The sequence below is a fragment of the Labeo rohita genome, unplaced genomic scaffold (genome assembly GCF_022985175.1).
Source record: "Labeo rohita strain BAU-BD-2019 unplaced genomic scaffold, IGBB_LRoh.1.0 scaffold_83, whole genome shotgun sequence".
In the NCBI taxonomy this organism is placed as follows: Eukaryota; Metazoa; Chordata; class Actinopteri; order Cypriniformes; family Cyprinidae; genus Labeo; species Labeo rohita.
In genome coordinates, this window is record NW_026129777.1 from 441,529 (window position 1) to 463,496 (window position 21,968).

At 34.5% G+C, this 21,968-nt stretch overlaps 1 protein-coding gene across 13 annotated transcripts in view; it reads left to right on the top strand.

The window, feature by feature from the left end:
* Positions 1-21,968, top strand: part of mbnl2 (muscleblind-like splicing regulator 2) — a 79,265-nt gene that overhangs the window by 36,004 nt on the left and 21,293 nt on the right. For all 13 annotated transcript variants that reach the window (XM_051104841.1, XM_051104836.1, XM_051104844.1 and 10 more), the window contains exons 3-5: positions 17,359-17,523; positions 19,519-19,719; positions 21,413-21,667. In XM_051104841.1, the coding sequence (XP_050960798.1) occupies positions 17,359-17,523; positions 19,519-19,719; positions 21,413-21,667 (621 nt within the window). The remainder of the gene's footprint in view (positions 1-17,358; positions 17,524-19,518; positions 19,720-21,412; positions 21,668-21,968) is intronic.

Here is a 21,968-nt window from a genome sequence, read left to right on the forward strand (position 1 = left end):
TTGTTTTTGACTTTAGTCTTACATCTGATTTTGACTGAAGAAACTTGAAATGAGGGCTGTTGCAACTGTTCATTATGATAATAAAGATAGATAGATAGATTAACAATACCTTATTCTTAATTTCATTTACATGTTACATATTTACATAGATGTTTTTAACATTTCAAGTTATATAAATTCATATTTATCATGTTTTTTCATAATTTTATATATATATATATATATATATATATATATATATTAAATTAACACTTCATTTAACACAAATTAAATTAATACAAAATGTTTATATAAAATTGTTTTATTTATTCACATTTTTTTTTTGTTTTATAAATTACATACATTTTTATTTATGTAAATTATATAAAATTAATAAAATTTTTAATATTACTTTTTAAAATTTATTTTATTATATTGTATATTTTTATAAAAAAATATTTGGCCAACACAACTGTTTTCAACATTGATAATAATCAGAAATGTTTCTTGAGCAGCAAATCAACATATTAGAAAGATTTCATAAGGATCATGTGACACTGAAGACTGGAGTAATGATGCTGAAAAATCAGCTTGTATCTCAGAAATAAATTACATTTTACAATATATTTACATAGAAAATCGCTATTTTAGGTTGTAATAATATTACTAATTTTACAGTTTTTTCATCCAATAAATGCAGTCTTGGTGAGCAGAATAGACCGAACACTTCAGGTTCATGGGAGATAAATAGATGTTAAACTTCAAACGCACAGACAGTGAAGCTAATGTGATTGAAATTACATTCAACATGCATTAAAACCAGTTCGCATTCACTTCTGATTGCACAGCATTTTGTAAGCGGCATATCATGTTACGTCGACCAACATACAGGACAAAACAGGATGTGACGGCTTCTATTGAGAGTAGGTGTGTGGAGCAGAGCGTCGTCCGTCCCTCTGTCCGTCTGGCGTGGCGCTGGAGGTCACGGCCGGCCACAGGACGCAGCAGGGGTTTGGCAGATTCAGGGATGAAAGTCGCATCGGCTGTGGCCAATTTCTCACCCAGCAGATGCCCGCACCGCTGAACCGGCACGACAGGTGCGGGATGCTAATTGGCAGCGTGTGTATAGCGTTACAGAGGGCCGGACTGACGCAGAGCTGTCAGCGTGAAAAAGAGCACGAGCAGTTGTGCAGTTGTTTTCTCAATTTTCGGACAGTTGGGCAGTATATGCTGTTGTTCTAGTCTTATCTCTGTTTGTCATTTATTGTCATATGATCATATGTGGCCGTGTATTGACGTCTGTAAGAGCCGCTGATGTGACAGTGAAGCTCTTGAAGCGAATGAGTCATACTGATGTGCATGGACTGTTGTGCGCTTCCTATCATTTGCAGGCACTTCAGTCGTGTTAAGAGACTGCCATCGGCCCCGCTCGGTTTGCGTGACGTTGAGACTCATCAGCAAAAACACGGGAGAATATGGTGATGAAGGCCATAAAATGTCATGAGACACGTGTTGTATTCATGCTGCTGACGTGTTTGCTGCCATATACTGTTGTTCTAGTTGAAAACACTGCTTGTCAGGGATAAAAGCATTGATTATTAATGCGTGGGATGGATGTTTCGTGAATGTATTAAAGGGATTGTCAACCCAACTTTATCATCATTTACTGTATTATCTCAGAGTTTTGTCTTGATTTACTCATCTTCCTGTTGTTCCAAACTCATATTATTTTCTTTTTCTTGTAAAACACAAAAGAAGATACCACGCAGGATGTTCATGCTGCTCTTTTCCATATGTTTGGTTACGTCAACCAAAAATATTATATTTTCTGCATTGAAATTACCATGTATACAATGAATAATAATAATAATAATTTATGAATTAAATAATATGAATAACAATAAAACAATGGTTTAATACAATTTTTTATATTTGTTAAAAATCATTTAAATGTCTAAATTATTATTATTATTATTATTATTATTGTTATTGTTATCAACAATAATAATAATAATTATAATTTATTAATTAAATAATAAAACATTATTCATATTTCATTAATGCTATTTAACGTATAGAATTATTTAATACTAAGAATACTACAAATAATAAATGTAAACATTTATTTATTAATAATTAATAATGACATATTTAATAATTAAAATAATTATAGTAATATAATAATACTAATACTAATAATAATTTTTATTGTTATTTAAACTGTTAGTTAAACTACTTACAAATCCAGTAAAGAAACTAAAACTAAAATGGTCTGTTTTTATTCATATTCATTTTGTATCATTTGTATTTGCATCATATAGCACAACCTTTGTTTAATTTATATTTACTATTATATTTATGCATTTTATTTTACCCAAATTAAGTAACCAAAAGATAGTTATTGTACATAAAATGTGTGTATATTTTAATTAAATTTAATTTAAATTTGTCATATGAGTAATTTCAGTTTTAACACAGTAATGATTGCTGTTGTAACTCTACACTGGAAGCATTCAGCGTTCAGATGTCCAGTTTCTATTTTTGACCCGCTGCAGATCAGCTCCAGCCATTTCATTTCTCCAAACATCTGAAATCATTTTGTCTCAGGTCAACTTTGTATGCAGTAATTCAACCATTTTACTTATTATTGAGTGAAATGCAGCTTCAGTCGTTGCATCAGTCATCACAAACCCTGTAACCCCTTGCAAATTTGCAAAACATTGTTAGATTACACCTGTTAATTCCTCGTTTACATCCGCAAATTGCTGTTTCCATTATAAGTGCATCATGTCGTAAGTGTTGTCAATGGAAAGGCCTGCTGTTCATCTGCGACAGATTCGCAGCTCTGACACCCACCCATCGCCAAAATGCATCATGTGCATCACAGATTTTCTCACCCAGGTTCATCATGATCCATGCTGAGAGATGGAGAGTTATCAGTTCAAGCAATGCATAGTTTATGGATAATCCTTTCCGTGTCGGCCAAATATTAGCATTTCTGATTCATTTCTGATTCAAGTTGGTCACAGATCGTTTCTATAAGCGCTGCATCACTACCAAATGACGTGAGTGGTTGTTTTTGTGTGTGTGTGTGTATATTAGAGAGAGTTTATTTGTGTGTTAACGTGAGAATGTGTGTTGGATTACTGTGGCTTTTCTGAGTGAGCGTCACATCTCAGTACTTCACAGATGATCAGATTTACAGTGCTGGATCAGACATGCTGAAGCAGACGGGCTCTTTTGTGCCCGAGAGACGCCTGGAGATGACTGACACATGCTCACTGTTCATTCACTCATTTGTTCATGATATGTGAAGTTGATTTGTTTATTAATGCATTAGTGTATTCATGCAAGAGTCATTTATTTTTATGCTTTTATTATTTGTTTAGATAAAGATCAACAAATTAAATCTTTTTTTTTTATTTGTGCTTTCATTCGCTTTGTCGGTTTTCTTAATTTATTTAAATTTTTTTCATTAATTTATACATGCATTTATTTATTAATATATTTATCCTGTCTTTCAGTTCATTTAGGCATGAATGCATTTGTGCGTTTTATTGGTTTTATTATTTTTAAAGTATTTTAATAATTTCCTAGCCATGCATTCATTCATTTTGTTGATTTGTTAATTTATTTTTTATTAATTTATACATGCATTAATTCATTACTTTTTTATTTATTAATTTTATTTATGCATTATTTTATATATGCATTTATTTGTTTTTTGAGCATTATGATTTTTTTAATGCTTTTATTATTTTTGATTAAATTGAATCCTTTTTTTAGTCGTGCATCCATTCATTTTGTTAATTTGTTTATTTATTTGTTTAATAGTTTATAGTGTTTTTTTTTTATTCATTTCAGTTAATTTATACATTAATGCATCTGTTTTTTTGTTATGCATTTGTTTAACGCTCTTATTATTTTTGAATTAATTGAATAATTTAATCATGCTTTCATATTGAGGATTTTTTATTCATTTATTTCTTTATGAATTTATACATACATTAAATTATTAATGTATCTGTTTTTGTCTTTTCTGTTCACTCATGCATTCATACCTTTGTGCATTAATGCATTATTTTTTCTCATAGTTTTATTATATAATTTATTATATAATTTATTTTATTATTTTTATTTATTATATTATATTTGTTTATTACATGTTTATTAAATGTTCAGAATATTTAAATGCACTGATTAAAATGTTTTTGTAGCTATTTAGCAAAACTTGGTAAAGCATGTTTATTTATTTATTAATTTATTTTTAACTGGCAATCAGCTGGCTGGAGGGCTGGAAACAAGCGTCATCTTTTGCACGCCAGAATCGGCATAATGCTGCTTTTGTTTGCTCCAGTATTGCAGTTGCAAGGTTGTTTTGGAGCTCATTGACTTTGACTATAATGCAAGAGTGGCCAAGACATTAGTGTGAGTAAATAATGCCAGAATTCTCATTTGTTGGTTTGCACTCCTTTAATCAGCGCTAATATTGTCTTCTCATATTCACTCGCTCCGGTTCAACACAAGGTTGACTGTCATTACACAGCCGTTTGTGTTTTTCCAGACCTTGAGACTTCAGTTTGCGATTTGATGCATCAGCACAACTTAAATGAGTAGCACATGAAGCTTTTGTTGCTCTGTTTTGTTCAGCATATGCATGCATAATTGCCAGCGGGAGAAGCGGCTTTGAATGCATTTCAGGCGTGTTCACATGATGTCATAGTGTGTGTATTTTATCGCTTCGTTTATGACACTTATTTGAATATTTTTTTCAAAGCAGGTGCATGCAAAAACAAAGGTCACGGCGGTTTGCATTCAGATCAAAAACTCACGGCAACAATATTTTCAGTATTTTATAAAGTATTACTGACACAAATTTATTTATTCATTTATATTTATAGTTTTATATAAAAGTTATAAATTTGTTACAAAACTCATGGGGACAATGATATTTAAAATATAGAAATATTTTATAAAATATCACAGCAAAAAAGTCACTACACACAAATTTAATTATTTAATGAATTCAGTATTTATAATGTTTATATATAATTTTTTAAAGTTACAAATTCACTACAAAACTCATGCTGACGATGATATTTAAAATATAGAAATATTTTATAAAATACCACTGCAAAAAAGTCACTGCACACAAATTCCATCATGTATTTATTTATTTATTATTAATAGTATAATTTTATTTTTATAATAAAGTTACAAATTTGTTACAAAACTCATGGTTACAATATTTTAAAATATAGAAATATGCACTGCACACAAATTCTATTATTTATTTATTTAGGATTTTTAGTATTTTATTTATTTATTTATTTTTATTACACATTTGTTGCAAAATGGTAAGAATGATATTTAAAATATAGAAATATCTTATGAAATATCACTGCAAAAAAGTCACTGCTCACAAATTGCATTATTTTTTATTTTTTTGATATTTTTTGTTTTATTTGTGTTTTAAGGTGCAAATTTGTTACAAACTCATAGCAAAATAATATTTTAAATATAAAAATGCATAATATTTTATGTATTTATATATTTTTTGTTATAATTCTGTTTTATTTACCAGTTATTGTTTTCTATATTTAGAGCTATTAATGCATTAAATTGTGTAAAATTAAACAACTTTGTATTCAAAAACAGCACTGCAGACAAATATATTATACAAATGTAAGATTGACGTACTTATGTGTGTGTTATTGATATTAACTAAACCGTCAACATCAGGCAGTTTTTGCCCATAAGTCTCTCTCACCTCATTATTTGTAATTGCCTTTTCCGCTACAGTGAAGCTCACTTTAGGGAAGCAGTGATCTGGAAGCAGCTGATCCTGCATTGAGTCTAATAAACTCTCACTTCACACATCTGCAGATAACTGTGTACAAACATCTCAACAGAGGAAAGATCCCGTCTGAATCTGAAACAGACGTACGTGCTGCTTTTGTCTCGCCTGCACAGAAAATCAACAGACTGTTTATTGTTAACATCTGATAAAATATGGCTAAGTGCATCATTCTTGCATTGCATGCAGACATATTGCAGAGATAATGCATAATATTGCAGTTCCTTAAAGTTATCTGTTCACTGACCAGTATTTTTATTTTTATTTTTTTTTCGTATTGTATTGTATTTATTTATTTATTTATGCATTCATGCATACATGCTTTTCACGTGGTAATTCAAAGCCCTGATTGTGTAGATCTGTATATAAATCACTCAGAACATGTGTGGGTCACAGCTCACCTCAATAAATAAAAAAAATAATTTCAATTTTAGTTTTACTATTGATTTAATAGTATTTTAATAGTATTTCATTTAAAATTTTATTTTGTTGTTTTTTAAATAAATAAGTCTGGTTAATATTATTTGTTTAATCAAAATAGGACTTTATTATATAAATATATATTATAGATAAATGTGTATTCTATATTAAATTTTTTATATATATATATATATATATATATATATATATGTGTGTGTGTGTGTGTGTGTGTGTGTGTGTGTGTGTGTGTGTATATATATATATATATATATATATATATATATATATATATATATATATATATATATATATATATATATATATATATATATATTACATTTCAGACACATGATTGCTATAAGAATATGAATATATTTTATACAAAATATAATTTAATTATTATTTTATGGTTATATTTATGGGCTGAAATATGACGTGGTCATGTTTAATGTAGTTATTAAAGGTTTTTCTGTCTAACTTACAGACCAGTAGTCTGTGTGCGACTGAAGAATTAGTGTAATATTTCAGTTCCTGCATTAGATTCGGTTTCACTCTATACGTTACCCACAGAGCCCCTCATGTCAAAGCAGGAAGTGATGTCGTTGAACTGCGTTTGTGGTCGTGTAGGTCATATTCCATATGATGAGTTGGGAAATGGAGACGGTGAAATGGATCAGAACTCCGGAAATCCAACTTTCTCATCATCAACCCTGTTGGTTCTGGTTGCAGGCAGGTTCACTTAGTTCGGTTTTCTTTGACCATGAGAGCAAACTCATTGGTGGTCTGTGGACGAGCAGCCACCCAAAACCTGCCACGGACACAAGACACCTTCAAGGGTTCACTGCCTACACCCATTTCTGAAGAGTTTTGATGTATTTTCAGCTGTCTGTGTGCATGAAGGCATGAGAGGGAAGCTAGACTCCATGAATTGCTGCCGAATGCAATTTTCCCGGTTGCTCTTCAGCAACATAAACTGACAGATATATTTTCAGGCTGATAGCCAGACAACCAAAGCATGACAACGTATCTCTGTTTCTTGTGATGGTTTACTATGGAGGGCTCGTGGTCGTGATGGAGTAATGATAGTACCCTTGTTTTGTGGTTGGGATAGTATAAAAGTTTCACACTGCAGTGGCTAAAACAGAGGGATAATAACCAGGATGTTTCTGACGATATAAGCCATCAGCCGTCGTGGTCTTGAGTATGACATAAAAACAACATGAAATTAAGATTTTTTAATATGTATTTTTATCTATTTATGATAAGGATAATGTTGTTAAATTATTGCATGCAATTCATTGAAGTATTATTGTTATTAAGATTATTTTAAATTGTATTACTCTTCAATTTGCCATGAATTTTATTCATTTATTCATTCATTCACTCTTCTGAAAAAATACTAGAATTGTAATTAAATATAAAATTGTAAGATTTAATATAGTTGTTACTGGTATTTATTTCTTTATTTATTTATTGTCAATATAATATTGTTAAATTCTACCATGAATTAAACTATATAATAATTTATTTAGTATTTATAATTTGTATAATTATCATTTTAAGTTACAAATTTGTTACAGAACACATGCGGACAATGATATTTAAAATATAGAAATATTTTATAAAATATAACTGCAGAACAGTCACTGCACACAAATCACTTTATTTATTTATTTATTTATTTATTTATTTATTTGTTTGTTTGTTTTTAATATTTTATTTTTATTTTAAGTTACAGATTTATTACAAAACTAATGCTGACAAGGATATTTAAAATATAAAAATATTTTATACAATATTACTGCAAAAAAGTATTTATTTTCTTAGTAATAAATAATACTAGAATTTTACTCAAACATCAAATTAAAAGATTTCATATAGCTGTTATCACTTTTGTTTATTTATTTACTGTAAAGATACTATTATTAAATTATTTGTATACAATTCAAGTATTATTGTTACTGTGATAACTTAGCCTGATGCTGATATGGCGTTAAATTCTAAACAAATTAATTAATTAAAATAAATGTAAAATAATAAAAAACAAGTAAACAAATACACTTACTAAAAAGATTACAAATTATATGATGTGCATGTGACTATTAATCAGCATTGGAGAAACATGAACATGCAAATGTTTGTGAAATTATTGAAATAATAACAAAGGTTTGGGAATCCCCACAGTAATAATGCTGGTTAATGTTAATTTACTATAGGTTATGACAGTAGGAAACACAAAGATAATAAGGGTGAACTTCAACCATCTTGGTTTCCATTGGTACATGCATTTATTAAATGTCCAGTTTTACTTTGCAACACATGACACTACAGAAGAAAAATGGTTTGCGAATGCTATTCATCTCGGCGATAAACGTGCTGTGAATCAATTTGGATAAAAGCGCTTGATAAGTGACTTACATTCAGCAGTCAGCTGATGTCTTCCTCATGACTGCAAGAAATGTTTGTGTGTGTACAATGAGAGAAACTAGCTTTTATTTAGCTGTAAATACTTGCTGAGCCATCAGGACGGCGTTTCGAGTGCCGCCCTCATCAGCAGTAATGCAGCTCGCCGACTGTGCCGCCACCGCCGCCACTGGAATAGAGGCCCATTGAGAGCCAAATGCAAATGCATGTTTGGGTGTTGAAGGCCACAACTGAGGCTCAATTCTCCTTCTGCTCTGAAAATGGCCCCTGTGTTTGTCTCCCACCCACCAGCGCAGTCGGATTACTCTGGACTGCGAGCCGGAACATCAAGGAAACCGGAGTCGAGTCAGATATGCCGCTCGTGATCGGTCAAATAATAGAGCGTGACAAAGGCCATTTCACCGCCATAAACCAGCGAGTGTTTGGACAGACGACAGTAAAAACGCTCTGGGAATTTATTCCGTTTGGACGGAGATTCTGGGATTTTATCCTGCAGTGTAAATCTATTATTAGAGACGTTAATTCCGCCAGCCAACTTCCGTTTGACCTCAGTTATACCCTAATTAGCATGTTCGCCTAAACGCTAATTTTCTCTAAAATGCGCTTCGTTTACATGGGCGAGTGATGGGAATTGCTTGGCTTGAGTCTGAGGCACGGATATTAAATGGGTTAAGTGGTTTTAATCCTAATCTCTCTGTGAAATGAGTAACGGCGTTCCCGATCCTCACCAGGATTGGTTTGAGGAGGCCGTACTGAACGTTTGCTGTCATTTATGGTATTCGTGCTGCGATGTTTCAGGTGCGGCCGTGCTTTGAACGGGGTGAGAGCTTTTAGGGGTTCAGAGGAGTCATTCACAGTAAGTGGAGGTAATTTGTCTAAAAGCTTTCTGGTTACCTGATACCCTTCTGGTGCTCACGACTGATTGAAAGACTTTCGCTAATGCACTGAAACAGCTGTGATGTGACGTGGCACGTGTGTGTGGTGCTCATGTGGGCGACACGGGTTTAAATCACATCATCAAATCACCATTATTTCCTGTTCACAGTTAAAGGGATCTATCTATCTATCTATCTGTCTATCTATCTATCTATCTATCTATCTATCTATCTATCTATCTATCTATCTATCTATCTATTTTCTGTCTATCGTTATATCTATCTATCTGTCTGTCAGTTAAAGGGATCTATCTATTCTCTGTCTGTCTATTGTTCTGTTGTTCTGTCTGTCTGTCTGCAAGATCGTTCTATCGTTCTACCTTTCTAATATCTATCTGTCTGTCTATCTAATCTATTCTGTGTCTGTCTGTCTGTCTGTCTATCTATCTGTCTATTCTCTGTCTGTCTGTCTGTCTGTCTGTTGTCTGTCTGTCTGTCTATCTATCTGTCTATCTGTCTATTCTCTGTCTGTCTGTGTCCATCTGTCTATCTGTTTATCTATCGTTCTATCTATCTATCTATCTGTCTGTCTGTCAGTTAAAGGGATCTGTCTATTCTCTGTCTGTCTGTCTGTCTGTCTATCGTTCTGTCTGTCTGTCTCTATCTATATATCTATCTATCTATTCTCTGTCTGTGTCTGTCTGTCTATCTATCTATCTGTCTGTTCTCTGTCTGTCTGTCTGTCTATCTGTTGTCTGTCTGTCTGTCTGTCTGTCTATTGTCTGTCTGTCTGTGTCTGTCTGTCTATCTATCTATCTATCTATCTATCTATCTATCTATCTATCTGTCTGTCTGTCAGTTAAAGGGATCTATCTATTCTCTGTCTGTCTGTCTGTCTATCATTCTATGTCTATCTGTCTGTCAGTTAAAGGGATCTGTCTATTCTCTGTCTGTCTGTCATTCTATCTGTATGTCTGTCTCTATCTAAAGGGATCTGTCTATTCTCTGTCTGTCTGTCATTCTATCTGTATGTCTGTCTCTATCTATCTATCTATCTATCTATCTATCTATTCTGTCTGTCTATCTGTCTTTCTATCTGTATTCTACGGATCTATGTATTCTGTCTATCTGTCTTATCTATAGTTCTATCTGTCTGTCTGTCTGTCAATTAAAGGGATCTATCTATTCTCTGTCTGTCTGTCTATCTATCTGTCTGTCTATCTATTCACAGTCTATCTGTCTGTCTGTCTATTCTCTCTGTCTGTCTGTCTATCGTTCTATCAGTCTATTGTTCTGTCTGTCTGTCTAGCTATCTAAATAGCTATCTATCGTTCTAGCTATCATTCTGTCATTGTTCTATCGTTAGGCTTCTAGTTCTAGTTCTATCGTTCTATCTATCATTCAATCTTTCTGCTATCTATCTATCTGTGTGTCTGTCTATCTATCATCTATCTATCCATCTATCATTTCTATCATTCTGTGTCTTTCTAACATCTATCTGTCTGTCTATCATTCTGTCTATTGTTCTTTCTATCTATCGTTCTAATGTTCTATCATTCTATTTTCTAACATCTGTTTATCTGTCTGTATATGTATTTATCTATCTATCTATCTATCTATCTATCTATCTATCTATCGATCGTTCGTATGTTTGTCTCTGTTTATCTGTATGTCGGCTTATCTATCTGTCATTCTATCTGTCTATCATTCTGTCTATCTATTGTTTTGTTTATCACTCAAATTGTAATCTTCATCTTGTTTGCCTCCTCAGTTCAAATTCTGTAATTGAAGTTGAATTGAAGGCATTCTGAATTCAGTTCTGCCTCATACAGGTATGAAACGGGGACAGTCCGATTAAAGTCCCAACATGATGACAAGGGCGCTCATGTCAGAAGACTGTCTTTGTCAGCATTCAGCCCATCCCGTTAAGCCTCTTTGATCTTGCTCTCTCACTGTGCCGTAGCCTCGTAATCAAGCCTATTTATTTAAGTGCCGCGCGGGAGAGTGACGGGCCTGCCGTGACCCACTGTACTTTCGATCAGCGCTGGCTAGACCACTCACGTCGCCCGAGCGCACGGCAATGTCACAGAGAACGGTACACTGACTTTCACGTCAACATTTGCTTGATTTTTCTTTTCAATCAGAGAAATTGTATCGCCATTTTAAAGTATATTTGTGTCATAGTCTAGTAGTCCCTTGAGCTCAGCAGATTGAGTACACGCCGTATTAATGGTTGTCTAACTCATTTGCTCAGACATGTAGGGTCCAAGGGCCCACAGCTCACAAGACTATAAACCTATTTTTCATTATTTTTACGTATATGAAACTAAATGTTGACTTACATTGTTCGCTAACATTGTTAACACAGGGACTTTGGAAGTTTTTATGTTTGTGTATTTCCATTGAGGTCAAAGTTACTCCAAATGTAGTTATTTTTCACTGAATTGGCAAACAGTAGTTAGAACGCAACATGACAGGCAACATCTGGGCTGTGTTTCATTTTCACCTACAGAAAACAGAGGCTGGTTATGTCTGAAATACATGTGCTAACCAGGCATGCCATGAGAAGTAAACTTTCTGTCTTCATTAAATGAAAAATGCAGCGCAAAGTGACAAATTAAGTCAAATCAAAAACCATTTGATCTTGAAAATAGTTACATACGGCACAGTTTTGAACCAGTGAGATTCCATGTGGGCACTGCATTGCAGTTGAAACCAAGCGATCAATAAAGTGTTTTGTCAGATATTTTTATGTAATTGCCTTGTGTGCAACAGTAAGATTCACGTCACAGATTTCATTTCATCTCAAATTCAGATTACATTTGGTAAACCCATCTTCTTTTCCTTTCAAAACATAAAATGCTAAAAAGTTAAACTAGTTTGAATGTGTGTTGCTTTTCATTGTCAGGCATAGTAAGGATGAAAACAGAGGTAAATAGAGGTAAATGAGCGTTCACACTGACAACGGTTTGCAGCAACAAAGCAAAGTGAATCAGTAATTTTCAGTGAAGGTTGCTGATTTAAGGCAATATACTGACTATAGCACAATTGCACAATCCTTCACTTGATACTGTTGGGAGCCGGCAGCACAGCATCCTTCCAAACGGAAGCGGTTTAATTGCTAATTCAAATTAATTTTTGTGGTGTGGGGTTTGTAAACCAGTCTCTTTTTCTTTCAAGACGTGAAATGGAACAAATGAAAAATTGTTCGCATGTTGCTTTACATTGTTATGCATAGTAAGGAAACTGTTAAGGAGCGTTAACACTAACAACAGACTGAAAAAGCGAAGCGAATTAGTTATTTTCATTGAAGGTTGCAGATTTAAGTCTTTTTTCCTTCAAGACATAAAATGCAACAAATCAGTTGAGCATCATATGTTGCTTTACTTTGTCAGGTATAGTAAGGACAGTGTAAATAGATGTTAAGGAGTGTTCCCCCTGACAACAGTTCAACAAAGCAAAGTGAATCAGTCATTTTCAGTGAAGGTTGCTGATTTAAGGCAATATAAGCCGCTTTTCCACTATCGTGCCGAACGGTTCTTAGAACGGTCAGGTACGGTTCCAGTTGTGTTTCCACCTGAGCCTGGTTGGCACGGTTAGACAACCGTGCCAAACCGTGCTGATAGAATGTGTGTGCTAAGCGAAAGAGCGCTATATGATCAAACAGCCAAGTAAACAGCTGTTACGCTGCGTTCATAGCTCATGCATTAATACTGTCAATAAATGTGTTAGTTTTCAGAAAGGTTTTACTTTCTGTGTCCGTCTCCGTTGGCGTGCATATCCCCTCAGTTGGTAACATTATACCTGTCGTCGCCTTCTGTTTATTTTATTTTTTGCGTTGTTTATAGTTGTGTCCTATTTTTCTGTTATTTAACGAAGTCCCAAAAACAGAAATATCTGATCATATCTCTGTTTATATTACAATTGCGTTACCAAGGCAACGACTTAACGCACTTAGTCAGCACCACAGTGGAAAATGGAACCGTATCCGTGCTGACTGGCCGGTTAAGCGAAGAGAACGGTTCGGCCCGATAGTGGAAAAGCGGCTATAGTGACTATTGCACAATCCTTTGCTTAATGCTGTCGAATACAGCATTCAAATGGGAGCCAGTAGTATAGGTTTTTGCCAAACTGAAGCGGTTTGATCACATTCAGTGTGAACACACCTCCAAAACTCAATTCAGTGCAAATTCAGGTTCATGTGTGATATAGTGTCTTTTATCCTTTCAAGACATAAAATGCAACAAATCAGTTGAGGTTGATCAGGTGTTGCTTTAGATTGTCAGGAATAGTAAATACACAGTGTAAATTGAAGTAAAGAAATGTTCACACTGATAACAGTTCAACAAAACAAAGTGAAGCAGTCATTTTCAGTGAAGGTTGCTGATTTGAAGGCAATGTAGTGACTATTGCACAATCTTCTGCTTGACACAGCTGAATGCAGCGGCCAAACAGTGTAGGATCTTACCTAACTAAAGTGGTTTAATGGCTGTTAGTGTGAATGCACCTTTGTGTAATCCAAAATTCAGTTTGTGTTTGAATAATAGGGTAAAATGCGTATAAGCCTATATAACACAGATTTATCAAACAAAATGCCTTTTTCATATATGTATCTTTTAACTGTTGTGTAAAATTGTGCTACATCTAGAATAGAATTCAGATTCAGATGTGAAGTCGCGTTAGTAAACCACCTTTTTATTTCAGGACTTTATTAAGTATGAGCCAAGACTGTTTTATATGGCAAATCAAGATGCACATTAATGCATGCATGCTTTGAACATAAGCCATAAACCTTATACTTCTTTTTTTTATTGTTTCTCTAACAATTCTCTTATATAATGCTTTTTATGGCATCTCGGGTTTCTAAATCCGGTTCCTCCATTAATTGCAGCAATGCAGTATTGTGTAGCATGTGGAGGATTGGTCATTTGATCCAGAGCTTCTCGTTGTCCTCCATCAGCGCCATTCCTGCCGAGTTCACCAGTAAAAATAGACCTTCATTATTGAATCAGCAGTCTCTCAGGCCGCACACAGCAAATCAAACCTCTCATACATATTCCACTACGATCCTTTGCACAGCACCCGAAAATCCCGATAGCGGTGGAAGTCCTCTATCGAATGTCTTTCGCTTCTCCTCAACATCCGTCACTTCGTCAGCGGCTGTGAGAGTCCGTCTTGTGGCCCGGACTGATTGGCTTTGACACCTCTCAGCTTTTGGCTGGACGGCTGAGCAACGCTGTTATTCCAGGAGGGATATTGATAGCCCCTTTGCACCGGCACCCTGATCCCGTGGATTACAGCGCTGCATATTTGGGAATTTGAGGGTGTTAAGTGTCTAGACCTGTCTTCAGCTTGGCCTATAATTGATTGTGTTGATAATGAATGATATTAGCATCATTTATAATACAGCTGGTGTATTAGACAAGTCATTTGGTGGAATCCTGCTTCCATCTATCGAATAATTGAGCGAAAACACAAAGCTTTGACTTTCAGTCAATAACGTAAAGCTTTTAAATGATTGCAAATGCATCGTATTTTGGGTCTGATCAATCACCAGAGGTCTCGAATGCATTAGCAAAAGTCACATATCTCAGTTCGCGCTGTTGCGGCACATATGCGGTGGGCTGCAGTGAGCTGATTCAGCATTGTTTAACTGTTTGGAGATTATTGAAATGACAGCGTGCTTCATTTAGATCTAGTTTCGTGTTATTTATAGCACGCTATCTCCATTGTAATCCGAGTAAGGAAGGATACCTGGACGTCTTGCGCTTTTATCCTTGTTGTCATAAACCACCGTAAGCAAGCAAGAACTCAGATAAGCTGACTGTGCACATTCCTGTCAGCGCTTCGAAGATGTTTTCAAGGGATTTGTGACCTCCCTGCAACAATGCAGAGAGCACACAAAAGCCTATATAGGTTACGTTTCTGCTTCGTAACCTTGATGCAGACAAATATTATGATTAAATACAAAGTTATGCAGTGCATATGGTTTATACAGAGACTTTTGCTCCACTTTTAATTTTTGCATTTATGAGGCATCTGGTTAGTAATGAGCTAGTTATAGTGTCACAGTATATGATCTGACAGTTAGCGCAATGCTTGTGTCATTAGATGACTTGTAGTTAGCAGGGAAATTAAAGAAAGTGCAAAATGGAAAAGCTGCTGTACATTCACGCATATGTGCATCAGTATTTCACACCTTTTTCAACTATTTGCATGTCATTTGTTTATTGTTAATGACATTTTTGGTTATGTAAGCAGCTTTAGCATACATGCATAAACATCTATTTTTTTTTATGAAAGTTGCAAACAAAAAGGCTTGATATTGATGAAACTTCATATCTTCATCCAAAACATGTCAAACTGGCTGTATTTATGTATTTTAAAGGTAGTGGCACTCCAGCGAATTATCAACAAAGATTGAAAACAATTTGCAAAATATATTAAAAAAAAAAAATAAATATAAAATAATAGAGGCTTTATTAGATACCACTGATGACCATAAATAAATAAATAGACAGTAGTATTGTAAAAATATGTTTATGCATTTAGATTAAAAAAAGGTATTTCCTCATGCAAAGGACCGTTGTTGTTTTTTTTTACTTTATTTAGCAGAGATATTAAAAACAGCAATATATAATATCGATGCTTGACTTTGCAAACACCACTAATGAAAAAATATTAAACAGTAGTTTTTTTAAAAATAAGTTCATGCAATGAGATTTAAATTTCTTTTCTGCTTTGCTATGTAATTTAGCAGATATCCTGAAAACAAAAAAAATAAAAGTACATTAGTTAGAGATAAAAATGTGTAATTAAAATAATTATAAAAATTAAATCAAAAATTTAAAAATTTAAAATATTTATTTTTATATTTCTTAATTTAGCAGAGACATTAAACACTATTTAAAATAGAAATGTGTACTTTAAAAAATGCAGTTCTAAAATGTAAACATACACAATTTTAAGTATCTTTTTAATTTTTTTTTTACATTTTGCACAGATACTAAAAAAGAAATAGAAAAGTGTAATTTATTTATTTTCTAAAAAAGGATTTCAAAATATAGTATATTTTATTTAAAATATTTATAATATTTAAAATAGAAATGTATAAAATATTTATAATCTGATGATTAAAATTAACGTATTAATGAATTATTATTTTAATTAATGACATCTACAGTGTGTTTTCTTCCGTTTGCTTCAGTTATCTTGTTTTGTGAGTAGCATGAGCATGTGATATTTGTGCTCAAGGTTACCGTGGAGATCTCACACCTCCAGCAAGCAGCTGATGCTGTAGAGCGCATGCAGGGCAACGCAGCATCTGCAGAGGCAGTGAGATTCTCTTTCTGTGTCTCTCCATGTCCGCAGTATGTGCTACCGCTGCGTTTTTAACCCCTCCTCCACTATTTTTCACATCTCTGTATCAGTTCGGGCTCCCGTGTCACTGGATATCCTGCAGTGGAGGTTTAATGCAAACACACGCTTGACCTTGTGCTGAATATTCGTCTAACTTTGGCCTCCTTAATAAATATTGCAGTATGAAGCACTGCATTGATGCTGCTTGATTTTTCATGTAGGTTGTAATGTTGTTTTTCATTTTTCAAGTAAGAGAGCAATAAAATGAATGTGAATAGCAGGTCAGACCATTAAGTCTTGAGATTTCTGACTTGTGGGCTTGAAGTTGAGACTCTTTTGAGATAAATTAGAGATTATTGGGCTCAGAAGACATCAGCAAAAGTTTTCATTTCTGTCCAACTGAGATACTTACGAGTTGTCTTTTTTTTTTTTTTCTTGCCGCAGGGTCGGTGTACGAGAGAGAACTGTAAGTACCTTCACCCACCGGCGCATCTGAAGACGCAGCTGGAAATCAACGGACGCAACAACCTCATCCAGCAGAAGACCGCAGCAGCGATGCTAGCGCAGCAGATGCAGTTCATGATCCCTGGCACCACGATGCAACCAGTGGTAAGTATTATCTGTTTGTCATCCTATCTAGCTACATACTTATTTTACTTAACCCTGAAAGACAGAGACAGCCGCCCGCAGCTAAAAATAACTGTTGTTCTTAAATATTTAATAACTTTTGAACTAATCCAACCTGAATGCTTTAAAAAGTATCATAAAGCTGATATTCTGCTTTTTGGATGCATTACTTTTGTCTCATTTAGACATTCAAAAGCTGTAGTTTTGTAGATTAAGACATCACTTTTTGATCCACATTGATTTGTCAGAGGAAGCCAATGCATTTCGTTCCTCTGAGCCAAACAGGAACAATTGTTGATGCTTAGTCCCACCCCTATGCCCAGATTGGTTCAAACTGTCATCTGTTCAGAAATAAACATAGGTTTTGGACTTTTGAACCACCAGTTAGCCTGTTTCTTTGGAAATGTGAACAAATGCAAAGTGAAAGTAAAGTGCATCATGCATGCATGAAACATTCCAAAAACAAGGATGAAACAGTGGTACATATCAGATAAAGCACTGAAATTTATGTTTTCAGGTGGCTATGCGCAGTCCGAATCCGACGTGGAATACAGCCAGCGGATTGAACCATTTGGCTGTTTATTATGTAAATTATTTTTATATAGTTTATAAAGATCATTTGCACTATTTTGTTCTGTATATTTCTCTCTCATTTTGTGTGTAGTTTGTAAATCAGTTGCACAGTTTGTATATTTGATGCACAAAACAAATTGTTTTCACTACTTGGTGCACTGTTATTTCTCTGAGGAAAAAGAAGAAAACTCACTTTTTTTTTTTTTTTTTTTTTTTTTTTTTTTAACTGTGTTTTGGTAGTTATCTAACACTGTTTTGATTTACTTCCTAAACATTTTTTGACACATCTATTTTGTCAGTAAACTAAATAGACTTCAGTATTTCACTGAAAAGCACCTATAACAATATTGTAATACATGGCTATAACTTGCTTGGGGAATGTTATATCTAGACAAAATTTTATTTAGAAGTGTGAAACACCCAAATACAACTTTCTAAAGAAAAAAAATTCAAACTTCAGGAATTTCTGTGACTACACAGTAAAAAAAAAAAAAAAAAAAAGTCTAATTGTTGCTAGCGTTTTTCCTAAAATTTTGGAAATTCATTCATTCTTAGAGAAGACAAAAGGAAAATTTGGACTTTAAATTAGCTAGACTAAAACTTCAAGTTCTTGTTTAGAATGGTATGTGGGACTTGATGCTAACTGCTAGAAAAGGTCTGAAAAAACAAAGAAAATTGCAGGCATGTCAGGTGCCCCGAAAATGTTCTAGGGTTAAAGGAATAGTTTACCAAAAAATGTGGATGAGATTTTCTTCATCAGATTTGGAGAAATGTAGCATTACATCACTTGCTCACCAATTGATCCTTTACTATGAATGGGTGCCGTCAGAATGAGAGTCCAAACTGCTGATAAAAACATCACAATAATCCACAAGTAGTCCACACCACTCCAGTCCATCAGTTAATATCAAAGTGGTCTGGTCTGAATCAGGAGAGAAATCTGCACAGGTCAAGCACCGTTTACAAGCCAAAAGTCCAGAACAGCTCTAATCAAACATGTGGTTGGATTTTGATGAAAGAAACAACAGGAGAAGGACTTTTTCACTGGAGGAAGCGTTATCATGGGTTTTGGACTCTTTTTTAGTTAAAAACATCTAGATGGATTTGTTTTTTACAAACAGGCAGCTTTTCACTTCACAAGATGTTAACTGATGGTCTGGAGTGGTGTGGATTACTTGTAGATTATTGTGATGTTTTTATCAGCGATTTGGACTCTCATTCTGACGGCACCCATTCACTGCAGAGGATTCGTTAGTGAGCAAGTGATAACACATATTTCTCCAAATCTAACCAAGAAACAAACTCATCTACACCTTGGCTGACCTGAGAATGAGTAAATTTTTGGGTAAACTGCTTTTTAGTGGTGAAGTTGTAATTCTCTCATATTAACTGTCTTCTCTACAGCCTACATTTCCTGTCAGCCAAGGTCTGGGCTCCAACCCTGGTCTGAGTTACGCGCCGTATCTGACTCCCATGAGCCACGGCATGGGTCTGGTCCCTACAGAGATGCTCCCTAGCACTCCTGTCATCGTCCCCGGCAGCCCGCCGGTCAGCGTGCCGAGCTCGTCCTCCACACAGAAACTTCTGCGCACGGACAAGCTCGAGGTAAAGCGTCACACTGAGACATTATGAGGCTTTCATTTCAATCATCTTAAGATGAACCTCATAATTTCTGAACCAGGCGCAGTTTAATGGTATTAGGTGTTAAAAAACATGATTTAAAGCTTAAAATAAATATGATTAGTTCATGCTTTTAACTCAGACTATTTACTTTAATATAATAAAATATTTGCCTTTAATATATTGCTTGCAAAAAGTTTTATTTTATTAAAAAACATAATGTATTACAATGCTTTCTAGTCCTAAATGATGCATTGTTGTAGATCAGTAGGAGCAAATATCTGAAACCAAGTAGTCAAACCTAAAGTAAAATAAATTATGCAATTGGTCGAAAGAAAAATTAATTATATTGAAGGACATAAAATAGAAATAATCTGAAATGATGAGAAATTGCAGTTCTTTATGCAAGTAAATGCAAAGAAGAGTGAAAAGAAAAACTATAAAGATCAATCGTATTCCAGTATGTAATTATATGTTAAAAAAAAGACCAGTAATAAGTTAAAATAATGAAAAACCTAATCATAATTATAATTCATTATAAAGAAATGTCAAAAGTAAGAAAAGACCAATCATAATTCAGTATGCAAATTAAAATGCGAGAAAAGGCCAATCATGAATATAAAAGGATGAAAGAAAAACGAACCGTGATCCATTAAGCAATTATATGTGAGCCTGGATTACAAAACCAATCGTAAGGGTCAGTTTTTTGAAACTGAGATTTATACATCAACTGAAAGCTGAATAAATAAGCTTTGCATTGATGTATGGTTTGCTAGGATAGTACAATATTTGGCCTATTTGAAAATCTGAAATCTTTAAAGTTGTGCAAATGAATATCTTAGCAATGCATATTACTAATCAAAAATTAAGTTTTGATATATTTACTGTAGGATATTTGCAAAATATCTTCATGGAACATGATCTTTACCTAATATCCTAATGATTTTTGTCCTAAAAGAAAAAACGATCATTTTGACCCATACATTGGATATTGCTACAAATATACCTGTGCTGCTTACGACGGTTTTGTGGTCCAGGGTCACATGTTAAAAAAGAAAACAAAAAAACACCTGTCATAATTGAGTATGCAATTATATGCAAAAAAAAAATCTAAAATTAAAATAAAGACCAATCATAAATCAATATGCAAATATTAGATTCATCATTGTTGGTTAAATTCTAAACATTGAACATTTGAACAAAGTCAAGGTCACTGAGAGATTTTAAAACTCTGCTGCAGTACATTTAGAGTTTGTGAAAACCAACAGTTTTCATCTGTATGTTAAAGATGGAGATGAATTAATTGCGAAAAAGTGTGAGGAAAGATAGAAAGAAGTGTGATGCATTTCAATGCAGCGCTGCCTTGCAAGAAAATGATCAGCGTGGTTGAAACAATAACAGTTGAAGGTTGTGTGTGTCACTAAATGTGCGATCACTTAGCAACTGACTGATGTCTGTGATAATAAGAGGCTCCGTTCCTCTGCGGCCCTCCCACACCGAGAGCCTGTTGTTGCCTTTGTTAATATTCATCACCGTGTGTGTTTATTTACGTACCTGTGCTCATACATAAAAGCTTTGGTGAAAACTTCAATGACTCACGTCTCTGTTTGCATATTTCTGTTGTGTTCTGTTTGTTTTGTGTGCGTGTTGGTTTGCGTCCACGAACGCCCGCGACCAGGTGTGTCGCGAGTTTCAGCGGGGCAACTGCGCGCGCGGCGAGACCGACTGCCGCTTCGCCCATCCCAGCGACAGCCCGATGATCGACACGAGCGACAACACGGTCACCGTGTGCATGGACTACATCAAGAGCCGCTGCTCGCGCGAGAAGTGCAAGTATTTCCACCCTCCGGCGCACCTGCAGGCCAAGATCAAAGCAGCCCAGCATCAGGCCAACCAGACTGCCGTCGCAGCGCAGGCCGCCGCTGCAGCCATGGTGAGCTAATCATGCACAATCGATTTCAAAATAACATGCATACAATTGTACGTTTTGAAGAGTCATGTTGTGCAAAACATTAAAGTGTGTTCGAGTTTTAAAATTACACCACCGTGCCTCACCAGCTGCATTTAATTTACAGCAGGATTTAATTTACCGCATTGTCACGACACATTGAATCGTAACCAAGGCAGTGCTTAGAATTGTGAAACCGTTTTCGGTTCTGTGCATGATAAAATCAATTGACAACACATGTTGAGACGTGCCCGCGGAGCTTGCGATTGAGATATCTGATGATGTT